The sequence below is a fragment of the Olea europaea genome, chromosome 3 (genome assembly GCF_002742605.1).
Source record: "Olea europaea var. sylvestris chromosome 3, O_europaea_v1, whole genome shotgun sequence".
NCBI classification, from domain to species: domain Eukaryota; kingdom Viridiplantae; phylum Streptophyta; class Magnoliopsida; order Lamiales; family Oleaceae; genus Olea; species Olea europaea.
The window spans coordinates 19,731,755-19,746,899 of NC_036239.1; the positions used below are offsets into that span (position 1 = coordinate 19,731,755).

General features: G+C 30.8%; 1 protein-coding gene across 2 annotated transcripts; it reads right to left on the bottom strand.

Annotated features, from left to right (window-relative positions):
- Positions 1-403: 403 nt before the first annotated feature.
- LOC111388988 (zinc transport protein ZntB-like) lies at positions 404-7,405 on the bottom strand. Of its 2 annotated transcripts, XM_023013828.1 has the most exons (5): positions 7,285-7,405; positions 6,227-7,197; positions 2,369-2,448; positions 1,010-1,274; positions 404-901 (listed from the first exon to the last, which is right to left on the bottom strand). In XM_023013828.1, exons 2-5 carry the CDS (start codon positions 6,960-6,962, stop codon positions 633-635), a joined length of 1,350 nt encoding a protein of 449 aa, XP_022869596.1. In that variant the 5' UTR covers positions 6,963-7,197; positions 7,285-7,405; the 3' UTR covers positions 404-632. The 2 variants fall into 2 exon arrangements, with proteins under 2 accessions (XP_022869596.1, XP_022869591.1); XM_023013823.1 differs by having other exon boundaries at positions 6,227-7,379.
- Positions 7,406-15,145: the final 7,740 nt, after the last annotated feature.

Sequence of the window (15,145 nt, forward strand, 5' to 3'; positions counted from 1 at the left end):
AAATAAACTTAACATTAATATTAACATGGAAAAGGTTCATTTACCAAATGTTGGTATAAATAATTTTTTCCCATATTTTTCATATGATGTTTATTTATTTTAACTAACCAAACGTTATTCATTAATTAGCTCATGTCTACCTATTATTATTTTAAAATTCTTTTTTCTCAAACTCATTTTCAATCGTACATTCTACAATTATTCACTGCTCAAAAACTCAATTTCCTTCAATAATAGTAGACAAACAAGTCGCAAACCACTATACTATTCAATGATGCGTACCAAACTTATAATATGTAGTAAGATGCACTCGAAAGTAAGTGGAATTCTTTTTTTTTTTTTTTTTTAAACATTTGTTTGTCCACGATACCAATTCCTTTTTATCGTTGCAAGATCCAATCCATTTCATCAAACATGATATTGGCCTATGAAAGCCCTGCCATGGTACTCACTTTTCAGTATACATGCAATGGAATACAGATTTCAGAGTCCAACAATGTGTATCTTGAACCAATTTCTCAATGCAAACGGGTAGACAAATCCTTTAGATACACGAAAATAATGGAGTATCCTATCCAACGTAAGAGGACAAACGAGAAAGATGGCAACTTTTACCGGGCGAATATTGTAGCCTAGAGCCGGAGGTATCCTCCTCTTTCTTTTCTTTCTCCACCGCCAACTGTTCTCTTAATGAAGGATTTCCGGTTGAGAGTCCAACTTCTTCTCAAGGCTCGCCTTCTTTGCCAAGCCATTACACGACTGTACAGAGCCGGGAAAATGAAGCAAAGAAGAATGACCACGAGCAGTCCTACGCAAAGTAATATGACATTGCGGAATCCATCCTTCAAATCGGGGTCCCTTTGCCCAGTCCATGGAACTCCTCCCACGTTCATGCCAAACACTATTGAGAAATCATAAGGAAGTCATTGTTATGAGGTTTCTTCAAATCTTTTACATAGAATTTCAAATTATAACTAGGATAATGTGAGAAGGGAAGTTGTATTCTGACCTCCTGTTATTATTGATAAAGGAAGAAATATGATGGAGAGGAAGGAAAGATAGTATAGTTTTCTGTTTATTTGCTCGGCCTGCCAACTATCAAGGCTAGCCTGAATTGCAGTGACACGATTGGCTATAAATCCAACGTTCTCCTTCAGTCTCCTTAGTCGTCCAATTAACTCTTCCAAGGAGTTAATGTCTTCATTATTAAACCAAGCCTTCGACAAACAATGTTGTTTGAGTCGGGGAAATACTTGCTCTCCATTTGCAATTACCTACAATTTGACAAATGTAAATGAAACCACCGTGATGTCCAAGTACACGTTAATTAGTCTCTTCAAAATTCAGAAATCATTGAACAGTTATCAGGTAAATGGCCCAGACAGAAAATTGACGTATGCAAAATCTATTTTCTCCAAGCATTCGGGCAACTAATCTATCAATGACAAACAACACAGTTCACAACACCTCCCACAGTAATACACTCACTCCCATTTGCCTCTGGGGTTCCCTTTTACATTTTTTTTTTTCCCATTCTTTCTACTTTTTCTCTTTGGTTCCAAGAAGAGTAGAGACCCGCACATGAAAGTTGAGGAGCTATGGTTGTTGAACTATGTGGATACTAAGCCCCCGTTTGGCCCTCATTCTCCTCATTCTTTTTCTTTCTCTTATTTTCAACCACACAATCTTCCATAAAATAATATTATACACAAATCAAAAACTTTTCATTCTTTTTCAACCACACATTTTTCAAAAAAATACTATTCCAACCATTAAAATTTGGAAAGAATGGGGGCCAAACAGGGCTAATTATACTATTCACTAATGCCTTCTACTGCAGATATAGAAATTCATGTCTTTGTATTCAGTCACCCGGCTTCATATTCTGTATAAAGGAACCTGAGGGGTCTGTTTTACTTGGAGATAAAAGACTCAGATGAGTGAGATCTCTATTGTAAACTTTTTGCTTTCAATTTTAGTGAAAACCTGCAGTAGAAAGTGAATTGCTACAAATATGTTTGTTTGCTGTTGTCGGTTTCTGTATGATTTTGTTCCTACTGCCCCCGTTTTGGGATAAGGAATTACTCCCTAACAATGGTAGCCCAATCCAATGTCAAAGAATTCCTTAATTTCTAAGCCTATGATTCAATATCGAGGTTCCACAAATGATGTATCTCTATAACAAATAAAATTTCATAGCACTAGCTAGCATGGGTTCATTACCTGAGTTTTAAATTGAAATGGATCAATAATCAGTTTTATGAAATTAGAAATGATAAGAAGAAATCATCTCCGCAACTTTTGAAGGTTAGAAATCATCTCCGCAACTTTTTAAGGTTACTGAAGAATGTCTGGACTGGTAAATTACCTGTAGTAGGCGCTGTAAATCAATATGCATTTTCGGGAACCTTCTATCATCCAACATTTGTTTCTTCAAAGCAAAACCACCTGCATTTTAACCAAAAATAACGAATTCAAATTAAAAATAACGAACCATGTGGAGAACAGAGGACAGAGGCCATCAAGGGATCTACTATGTTTCATTCCTATATTTTTCTAATTTACTGTTTCACTGTCAAGTAATATAGTACTACAATGGCATATGACTAATGCAGTAGCTTCTAAAGCAGAATTTGATCTTATGACAGAGCATTCAGGGTTGAAATACAATACCAGTTGTTAGTATAATACTTTTTCAAGTAGCCTCCACCACTACTACTCAACGAAGCACAAAATAATAATGATGATGACGACGACTATAATGATAAATAAAATTCACAGGCTGTTTCGACAGGGTAAAGCATATGGGATATTCGTAAACTTAGAAGGTCTTTTTAGAACATAATGGAGTAGGTTAGTGATAAAATTTTAGTATAAAAATAAATTGAAGAGGGATGTAGGAAATTAGACACCAAAGAGATAATACCATTTAGCCATTCAAACTATGTCCAATAACAAAATGCCTAAAGAGATATAACACTTTCATTTCCCTATTAATTAGAATGATAATGGTGTGAACAAAGTTCTGAAGACACCTTTCACAAACAGGACCGTGCATTGCAGGAAGTTTCCCTCAGAGGAACGAGTACTAATACCGATTAGTGCAAGATAAAAGCAAAAAAAGAGAAGAAAGGAGAAAGAACTGAGTGAAATTGTGGGGAAATATTCAGTTTCCCTTATTGATCAAATCAATTATCTACAGTATTCAGAAATATTAGTCTTGTATAGACTTGAATATCTATCAAAAATGGAAAGTTCCAAGATTAAGAGTTTCCTAACTTATACTAATAACTATACTAAGAAAGTAACTCAAAGTCTATTTTCAATTTTAAGCCCAGAACAAGTAAATATTTTGGACAATCTTCAATAAAATCTCCTTTGCAATCTCCATAATAAGGTATGCTTCTGTTCTACACTATTCACAACTTGATCTAATTCTCCAAGCCCTCAGATACTTCTTAATTACTGAACACCTCAGGTGTTCTTCTGTTGCACTGTTTAGGCTCGTCCGCTACCAACCTTTGGATGCAGGTGCAGCCATGTCTAGAGCCCAGCTGGATTTGTCATGTGACAGAAAGATGGCTAGCAATGGGATATCGTGGCGTTTTTGCAGAGTGAACCTACCATTGGAGATTTGTACTTATATATGCAGTAGTACAGATTTGATTTCAGAGTTTTTTTTTTTAATTAAGCTTTCTGAGATATTAAAAGACTTTGGGGTCTAATAAATTATCTCCTCATTTAATTGTCCTAGTTTGTGATCCTTGGATTAACTTTTCTTTTGTCCTGCAGATTAATATTATTAAAAAAAACATGTAAATTACGAGGTATTTGAATATTTCACGATAACAAGGGATCCTCCTACCATCTTGTATTGTGTCCAATGGCAACAATTAGAAGGGTGTGTTTCGACTAAACCTTGTAAATTCTCTCATATATAATAGAGTATTTTTTGCTGGCCATATACTGTCTTTTACAAAGATATATTGTAACATCTAAAATTTCTATTGCTATTTGTTAGATTTAAATTTAGGACTTAAGTGCACTATTATTAAAGTCTAATGACCCATAGTTTAAGAATCTAAGTGGAAAGTTACTTTGGAAGTTCGATTAAATCATGTGTAAAGCATATGTAAATATGCCAATTGGTCTTGATTAAAGATGATTTATTGACCACGTGCATTATTCACACCACATTTCAACTCAGTGTAATTTATTTGACCACGTAAATCAAGAAAATTAATTTGATCACATGCATTATCTACACCAAGTTTTAAGTCAAGCAAATTGATTTGACCACATGATTAAAGGTATTGATTGGACCATTTTCATAACATTACACCATTTATGTATTGACCATGCTTAATTTCTAGCCATTTCCTTTCACTTTTCTACACATGGTCAAGAATTTACACTATAAATGAGAGACAAACTCATCACTAAACTACCCTCAACAACTATTTACACACTGTTTCGCGCGGGTTAGTCGCTAACAATTAAAAAGGATCAGACGATTGTCTAAGGGACAAAACCTCTTGAAACAAAGTCCCAAAAAGGGGTATTCTTTTATTGGCGATGACTTTACAATTGGAAATGAAAAACGACGTGCCTCCAAGGGGCGCAAGCACACGAGTTACTGAAAGAAAAGTGTTTAAGTCTAAAAACTAAAGAAATGAAAATTACATGTTCTCTGTTCGAGAGTTTTGGATTCGGTTCCTTGCTTCTATGTCCTTTCTCCCTTTTATACTTCATGGACGATCTCTTTGAGATCAACCGCTCTAAAAACTGCTTGATCGTCCTATAACTGCCCACTTTCTTCGTAATGGCCAACTTGTCATGAAAACTGCATTTTTTAACTGCTGCCATTACTCTTTATCGTTCAACCGCTTTCGATTGAATTCCTTGAATCGTGGAACGTGATAGGGCTGCTTTAATAACTGCTTTGATAACTGCACTTCTTGATAACCACAACGCTTTATGTTTGTTAAGACCTTGGGCGACTTGAAGGTTTGGGAAAGAATAGAGTAACAGCTCTGGGCGACTGTATGACACTCCATTCGCTCAGATTCTGGGCGACTTGCAAACTTGGGCGATGGAGTTACCGCGTTCTTGGGCCTCCTTATTTGGGCCTTCATCTTGATTTGTTCGATTGGGCTATCTGATTTGGGGATCCTCCAATTGGACTTTACTCCTTGGGCTGTTCGATTTAGGCTGAATTTTTATGTGTCAACACACACTCTCCCTCTATACCTCTATAACTTTGTCTCTCCATCACTCTTCCTCGTCATTTTTATATTAAATATAGTCGTACACTTATATAACCACACGTGAATAATCAACCCCACACGCAGCTCAATGATCTCTTTTCAACAATAACTCCTTTTATTATATTGAATTGTTCAGTAAAAAGGTAAGTTGTGCTTTATGTTTATAGTGGCTAATGTTTACGTATGTAATATTTCTACGCCTATGTCACGTTTTGGTCCATGTTATGTATGTTTTATTAAGAATAGACCAGAGTTTAGTAGAGCTATGCACGAGAATTTAGCACCATATAAGTTTGGTCTAATTTTTCGTGTCTCCCAGTACAAATTATGAATTTTTCATAGAAATACAAAATTTATTATCCATGCACGTTTATTGAGAATTGTTATCACCTCATTATATCTCTACTTTCAAATAATTGACTATTCGAGGCGATATTATTATTTCATTTGAGTTTAAATATTTGATGATATTTTTCATTTCAAGTTAATTTATTAAACTCGTTACATTATTTTAATTTTAGTAAGTGTTTTAATAATTTATATAATTGTATTGAATATCCTTTAAATTAGCTTTAGTTTATGATTTAGTGACACTCAAAATAGTTAAGGATTTGGGTTGTCATAGTTGATATTAGAGCAGGTATACTTTCCTGTAGACTCAGAATTTTAAAAAAATTATGCCATTTTTCAAAAAAACAGTATTTTAATTTTTTTGCCTTGCAAGGAATTTTACAATTCAAATACTATTCTTTAAATTATTTATTCAAAATAAGTTATTAGTTATAGAGACACAACTATAACAATCTACAATCAAGGAGTCTAGGAAATGAAATATCCATTAGAATGTAGCAATCTTGTGATATCTATAAACATCATTGTAGAGAAGATATAAAATGGGACACAAAATTTATAACAATAAAAATTATGGCCTGGATTACATATAGAGAATGAGAACATACCTCTATCCAACTCAAATTCCACCGAGTCCAGCTCGATCTCGAGATTGGTCACAACATCTTGGAGGTGATCGATGTGCGTGTCAATTATGTGAACAACAAGATTTGACACGGATTTTGGCACTGGATTATCTGCTTCCTCAGAATGATTCATTGTCAAGAGGAAATCAAGAACATGTTCCTGAATCACGATCCCACGCCTCTGCTTATATTCCCTACCACCATGATTCGGACTCTCCACAGCCGGAATCTCTGAAAGAAGAGACTCATTTGCAGGCGAGAAACCCAATCTTGGGACACGACCTAATGACACAGTAATAACTGAATTCTCAGTAATTCTTGCTGCAATTCTAAATGTAAATTTGCTAGAAGCCGGACCAGGTGAATTAACTCTGAAGACAAGAGCACCATCAACATGCCCACAAAAGGGTCCATTACTAATAAGTGAGAGAATGTCTTGAAGTTTCAGGGGCGGGCATAGTACGTCAATAAGGTATTGGGCGGATTGTGATAGTTTCTGGTTCCCTTTCGGGAGCTCGACATGGTACCAACAAAACTGTTCCCCTCTACCTTCTGCAAGGTCCCATTCCTTGTTATAGTAATTCCCATCTCCATCAAATATGTAGGCCTTTTGCCTCACCGGATAACGCGAATGACGTAAACGATTTTCCCTAAAATTAGGTAAAGAGAGTTCTCTATCTATTTCCTCTCCCTCCCCATCTATATGATTAAGCTCCATAAATATCCTCAATTGTCATTCATTAACCAATTCGAAAAATCCCAATGATTACGAAGAAATATCAATATCATAGACTTCTAATGCAAAGGCTGAAACAATTAATAAGAGCCAACAAATTCAGGTGAAAAGTAATCAACTTTACATATACAAATAAATAACTCCCAAATCAAGATAATTCATCACATTTGCAACAAACTCTTTAAACCCAGATATAACATTTCATCCCAATTAGGCCCTGAAAAACAAGAACAATAAATTATTGAAATTCCTTGCTATCTTTGGAGAAATTAAAAAAAATCACACATTAACGGAAAGGCTTTGCCTTTTTAGTGCAACCAGTTGGAAATCCAGAAGGCCAGTCTTGAATGAAGAGAACTCAGGAAAAAAATACAAGAAACAGAGAGAATCAATTTTGAAAGAGTATACTTTCATTTATTTACAATACATGGACTATCAAATTCAATGACAAGTGGGAATAAAAAATAATAATAATAAAATAAAATTCAACGGTGGAGAAACAAGGATCGTCAAACAGATCGATGGATGTCAAGAAAACATTAACTTCAACACGTTGAGGATTTTTCTTGGAAGTTTCCTTCTTCATGATTTTTTTAAAATTGTATTTATATAAATATCTGGCATTTTGATTGGTATATTAATAGAACCATGTTTCTTGGACAGGTGGATGCTGTCACAACCTATCCAATAGGAGGGCGCCAAGTGGGAACCCTGTTTTTTACACGGTCTTCCCTCTGCCTTTTCTCATATTAATATTACTGTTAGGAGATATTTGATAGATATTTTTATATAAAAATATATTTTAGAATAATAAATTGATGTAAAATGTGTGATTGAGACATAAGAAATTTTTTTTATTTAAGTGTAATATTATTTTAATAAAAATGTGTGGTTGAAAAGAAGAGAAAAAAATACATTTTAAAAAAATTGACTACCAAACAGGTGCTTAATTTGTTTGTAGGAAATGATATAGTGTTTTTTTACACTTATTTAAGTCATTAAATTGGAGTATTTATTATTGATTTTGATGAAGTAGTGTTTATTTGGTTTGTTATGTGAAATTTGGTGATGGGAAAAAACAAACGAAAAGGGTCAAAATGGGCAAAATTCAAAGTTCAAATATTTAGGCCCCGTTTGATAGTTATTTTTTTTAAAATGTATTTTTCTCTCTCATCTTTTTAACCACATATTTTTTATTAAAATAATATTACACGTAAATAAAAAACTTTTCTTTATTTCTCAACCACACATTTCACATCAATTTACTATTCTAAAATACATTTTTACATAAAAAAATGTCTATCAAACACCCTCTTAATAATTGATTCGGACCATAAAACGATGATTGGAGAATGTTAGGAATCAGTTAGAGATAATTAGAAGTCAAATAGGTGTAATATAGTCAAAATAATTTCATAAATCAATTCCAACCGCACACGTTATGCACCAGATTTTCAATCTTATATTGAAACCTTTTTTTTTTATTTTTTGCAAAATAAATGTTCAAATTGAAAAAATTATATTTCTAAAATAATTGTATCCATTTGAGTTGACTTTCTAACATATTTTAAATCGCCTCAATCGAATATCGTAAGAGAAAGATATGACAAAAATACTGAAAACTGTGCAAAGACATAACCATGCGCAACTCAAAGTAAACTTTGCTTATTTAATTGGAGCTCTTTTGGAACGCAACTTTGGTTTTTTTTTTTTTTTTTTTACCTAATCACATTACACGCACACACGCATTTATATACTCCCTACGTTTCAATTATATAGGTTTGTTTCGTTTTGCGCATGAATTAAGAAATTCTTAATGTCATTGAAAAAATAATTTTTGCCAAAATCTTTCATAATTTACCCCTATTTAATTTTTTGTATGCAGTATTAAATTATTATTGAAATTAGTAAAGAATTTGGATAATTCAAAGAAGAAATGTTGTTATATATTTCCAAAAAGTGGAAAATGTGTGTATTTGGATGATTTCAAGAAGATGGTATATTAAGTGGGGAAAATTGAATAAGTGTATATTGGTAAAAAAATAAAATAAAATATTCTAAATTAAGAAATAGACCTATATATCTGGGACAAGAATAAAATGAAACTCAAACTATATAATTGGAATAGAGGAAGTATATATATAAAAAAATTGGCAACTATTGAGAATCTCTCTATGAACCTCAAATCACTTCCATGTCGTAAAAATCATTCAAGAATGATGGGCAAATTCATCATAAGTTGGAGAGGTAAGCAAAGCTTGAGGTTAATAATCAAGAACAAGAATTAAACTGTGACATTTCTTGTATTTTATAAATTTAGGTGGTGCTTTTCCATTCTTCTTGTCGCTTTATCTTTAAAAACATGTTAAGCTAGATTCCATTTTGTTGAAAATGAAACATTTATTTATTTTTAATTCAAAGACAAATATTTTAGAATTCTTGTTTTTCTTGATTAATTATGCATATTCGTTGCATTATTTAAATGTTTGTGCATTATTTAGGTAATTAGTTACTTATTATAGTATTGAAAATTTTGCAATGAAGTAGAACACTGCATGATTAATACATGAATAATAGATATTAGAAATAACATATATCTTGTATACTATTACCTCAATAATCGTGTTATTAGATGCATTATCACATAGATAATTGTGTAAATAAATGCGTTCTACTTTTTTGAATTCAGATTAACAAGAAGTTCAGGTTGTGACTATAATAGAATTAACTTATCCTGAAAAATAAAATTAAATAAAATAGAATCATTCATTGTCAAAAATTTATGTATGAAATTACATTACATAATTGGGAATTGAAAATAGAGTAATTATAGGCGGATTCAGAATTTCAACACATACATCTCATCTTTTATTTTAAAATCATCTTATGTAATAGTCGATAATTTAGAATAACTAAAATACATCTCATTTATTTTACAACTTTCGAAGCTAATTGTGAACTAATATAGCCCTTGTTTGAGCCCCATTTTGATGGGAAAAATAAATTTTTGAATAGTGTATTGATGTGTAATATGTGGTTAAAAAATAAGAAAAAATTTTGGATTTACGTGTAATATTATTTTATTAAAGAATGTGTAGTTAAAATTATGTCAAATACCGTTGAAGAATTCATTTTCTCCAAAGAATGGAAATCAAACAAGTGCATAATTCCATTTAAGATTTATTCCTTTTGAGGACGATACCCTTGACTCAAATATATTACTTGTCGACATAAAATATGGTGATAAAATAAAGACATCATGTAATTAAAGAATAATTATAGAAATAAAGTAGTTTCATTTTTTCCCGTCATTAAATATTTTCGAAACGTTTGGGGACAGTTGGGGAAAAAGAAAAGAAATCGAAACTTAAAAAAAAAAAAAAAAAGGGGAAAAGGGGGGATGGTAGTATCTTTTTTAAAGGACAGTTGAAGAAATAATAGAATTTTTATTACTTTATTAGTTGGTTTGAGGCTTAAATTTGTTTTTCATTCATTTATTTTACCTTTTATTATAAAATTGTAAGTTATTTGATAGATTATTTAACATCGTTTAAGAGCGTGCATGTTTGTTGTAAAGTTTAAAATTCATCAATAGTTGTAAAAAAAGAAAGAGATTTCTTGAGGTTTATATAGCGAAAATAAGACAATTTTCATGTTATTCCATCATTATTGTGGAGTTTTTTTATTCTTGATAATTAATGTTTGTTTTATTGAAATATTTCAGAAGCGTGTCTTTTTTTTTTTTTTGTTTCGATACCTAAAAAGAAAAGTAGCAATAGACTAAGAATGGGTGCGGTCCACATTCCGTTAGATTTTAAAGATAATCGAAACCAAACCAGGTACTATTGAGAATCTTAAATGGAACCATTATTCTATATCTAACTATAAAAATCGAACCTGAACCAAACTAATCATGGTCCTGATTCGGTCTGATCCGATTCTTTATATTGAAAATTTATAAAAATAAAGTGTTAAAATACTTATCACATTAACAATATAGTTAAAATTACTTATTATTCTTGTAATCTAATAATATAAAAATTAATTAAACAATGCAACAAATAGAAATACACTACAAGGTTCAAGATCAATTAATAAGGACATAAAAAAGAATAAATTATTAAACACAATATAAATTATAAAATTTGAATAAAAATTATTTTTTAAGAAAACTCATAAAACAATATATATTAAAAATACATGTAGGATTTATAACATGATTATATCCAATAATCTTCAAGGAAAATATCTTAATTTGGATTATAAGTGGAAAAAATGGTCAGACAAAACCAAACCAAACCAACGATTTGATTTGGTTCTAAAGAGAACTAATGGTTTCGATTCTTAGAATGAGAACCATTTGATCCTGGCTCTAGAACAAATAATCTGAACCGAGAATCGAACTCAGTTTTTATTATTGTTTTATACATATTTTTCTTTTCATAAATCAGTGAATTACACCCAAAAAAAAAAATCAATTTTAAAAATTTTTAAGCGTGAAATGAATAAAATGGTCATTTATCATTACATTTGCTGAATGTTTGATGTTTATTTATTTTTCATTAAGATATATATTACTAACTTACGAATGTGATATTAGATTTTTGTTTGCATTTATCATTTGAAAATTTAAATAATGGAACCAAAATCAAATGGTTCGATTCTATATCGTAAAAAAATTATTGGTTCCATTTTCAAAAAAAAAAAATCATTGGTCCAGAGTGGTTCGATTCAATTTTCTTGGAATCAGAATCAAATTGAACCATGTCCATCTCTAATCCTAATGATTGATTGCTTTAAAAAACAACGAGAAATTTGAATTTTTACGAAAGATTGAAGTAAAAATAGACTTTTTTCTAGTAGGATTGCGTTAAAGCTATGAATTTTTTGTTAAGTATTTATAAAATTATTTAGATTTAAATGTTAATTATCCATTATATTTCGCTTTATAAGAAAAGAAAAAAGGAGGAGGAGAGGAAGAAGCGTATGCAAGTGAAATTTAACATGAGATAAAATTAGGATTTAGTGTTCAAATATCTAGTGCATATTTGAACAATAAACAAGAAGAAAGAGAAGTTAGAAAAAATTGAATTCATTATTGGTTCTTAAAGTAGTGCTAAGAATCAGAATGGAAACTATCAATTCTCAATGCATGATCTCAAAATAATCGTAACATTTACTAAAGGAACTTGAGCGGAACTAATCGATTCTATTTAATTTCGGTTCGGCTCCATCGATTCCAAGAAAAAAATGCTCTTCCCTACAATAGACTCAAGTTTTATGGTTACCATTCTATAAAAAAATTGTGCAAACGTAATGCGTGATAGAATTAAACTCGAAAAAAATAAAAAGGAATTTAAAATTGTTGTGATTGTATTATTTAATTTTATTTAACACTATACACTAAACATGCATTAAGCTCTTGTTTAAGTTTCATTTTATCAAAAACTCATTTTTAATCATACATTTTTCAATAAAATAATTTTACCCAAAAATCGAACATTCTTATTATTTTTTAATCACACATTCTCCAAAAAATACTATTTTAAAATACATTTTTTTAATCAAAATGGGGCTCAAACAAGGGCTAAATGTACGAGTAGTCAAAATTAAGATACTCCAAAAAAATTCATTAAGGATTGTGAAGGAAAATAAATCAAAACTTATACCTCTAGCGCTAATATAAGTAAAATTTATGAAATTATTACATTGAGAAAAGCAAGAAGGGATTCCACTTGTCATAACAATATCGTGTTAAATATTTTATTTGTTACCAATAAGTTCATCAAGTTCGTTATTTTTAAAACAATAAGAGATGAAGCGATTGATGAAATAATATTTAGGTAAGCTTAGTGGTAACTCGGAAATTTATACAATTTTAATGAAAATGAAAAACATTTGAGAAATTTTAATAGCAACTTTGCTAACTTCTATAGTTCATTGACAATTGAAAAACATATTTGAAAGTTCGGTAGTAATTGGAATACGTATTCCCACTGTCATTCCCAACGAAATCATGATATCTTCATCGACACTCATGCCTTTACTTATGAAAGTTGGAATAAGTTTAAATTTTTTGGCCAAAATCATTCCCAAACTTTTTAAAATTGATATAATTACAAAAACTTTAGGAAATTGGTGCAATTCATCCTCTTGAGCGTTGTATGATAAATCTGCTTGCCCTTTGAATGAATAAAAAGAAAATAAAGCAACAAAAAGTAATGATTAAGCCCTTGTTTAAGCCCCATTTTGGAGGGAAAAAAATAATTTTTTGAATAGTATATTGATGGGAAATGTGTGGTTAAAAAATAAGGAAAAATTTTGAATTTACGTATAATATTATTTTATTAAAGAATATATGGTTGAAATAATGTCAAAATACTGTAGAAGAATGCATTTTTTCTAAATAATGGCGCTCAAACAAGCCGTAAAAGGAAATTGGGGACAAGAATCTCAAAATTTTTCAAAATGTGCAAACGGGTCCAAACTGGAACTTACAAAAAATAAATAAAAAGAAGGTAGAAGAAGCCAATTTAGGAAAAATGGACTTTTTTGGGATAAGATGGAGGCAACTGCGCCTGTTGTTTTCACTCCATCTCCGGTGGCTACTCTATTATCTTGTTGCTTTCTAAAGTAGGATTATTATTATTATTATTTATTTTTATTTTTTTGGGGATGGTGGGCGGGGTTGGGTTACCCTTTCTATTATCCTGTTGCTTTCTAAAGTTCGATTTTTTATTTTTTTGGGGTAGGGGGGTTTAAGAGGGTAAGGCGGTAATTCTTGAACTGCTGACCTCAATTGTGAAAATAATAATAATCATTAACCAATTGTAATAAATTTTGAAGAGGAAATTTCATTGGATGTCAAAATTTGACTATGCATTATTAAAAATGTCACCTTTCAAATTTTCTATCAAAAATGTCAATTTAGGACATTTTTGACCCTATGAATTATTTGAATATCTTATATATCCTTGTACAAAACTTGTGTATTGTGTTAGAATAAAATGACAAAATGTTGGAAATGATATGACAATATGTCATAATGAAATGACAGCATAGCTCTAAAATCGCTTATCATTGCACGGTCGTTCCCGACAATTAGTATCAGTAATTCTCGACAAATCAGATGAAGTTTTTGGCAGGTGAACTATCGAGAACGATAGTTCGTTCCTTTACCCAAGCTCTGTTCCACAATTTGAACTTTGATTTCAACATTGCACGTGTGTTTCGTATTAACATGTATGAAATGCTATGATCTCATGATTTGTTGATTGATTCGTCATTGTTTATGTTTGATTGATGCATTCATTTTCTGTATTCCAGTTTCAATAGTTTGTTTCGCATTTTTTTGTTTATTATACTTGATTGATGAATTCATTTTCGCCTTAAAATGTCATTTCGGCTGCCCACATGAAGTGGGTAGGGATTTATGTGCATGAGAACGATTATGATAAATTGTGTTCATCAATTGACTTCCATGATAACTTTGATCATATTGATGTTATTATTGTTTATTTATCTATAATGTATTACTGCTTTTCACATTATTAGGGTCACAGGAGAAACAATAATTTATATGAGATATGCGATGGTTGTTCATTGTTTGACGTTGTTGAATGAAGTCAGAATATTTGTTAATGCATAATCTTATTCTTCACATTTCTATGTTCGACAGTTTAATCACCGACACGTACTTCGACTTCGGTTTGGTAAGGTTGCTACCACTGTATAATATGATTCAAATGTAGATGAAAGTCGGTTTGATAAGGTTGCCACCACTTAACATTTGCATAAATATTTTTGTTATCTTTTCCCTTCAAAAATATTTCAAAAATGAGGAGTATCATGATTAATAGTGGTTTCAAAAACATTTTTCACTTTGATGATCATGTCGTTTTTATCATTTAAAAAATAGTAAGTTATTCGATAAAAATAAAAAATAATGCATAATAACTAATGTCTCAAAATGGATGATGAATCTAATAGTAATGTCTTCTTGATCAAGGAATGAAGAAGATGGATGAAATGAGGGTTTGTTGAAGATATTTGTTTGATGTTAAGTAGGTTTTTTATTTCTTTTATCTTTTTTTTTATTTAAATAAATTCATATTATACAATAGAATATATATATATATATATATATATATATATATATATATATA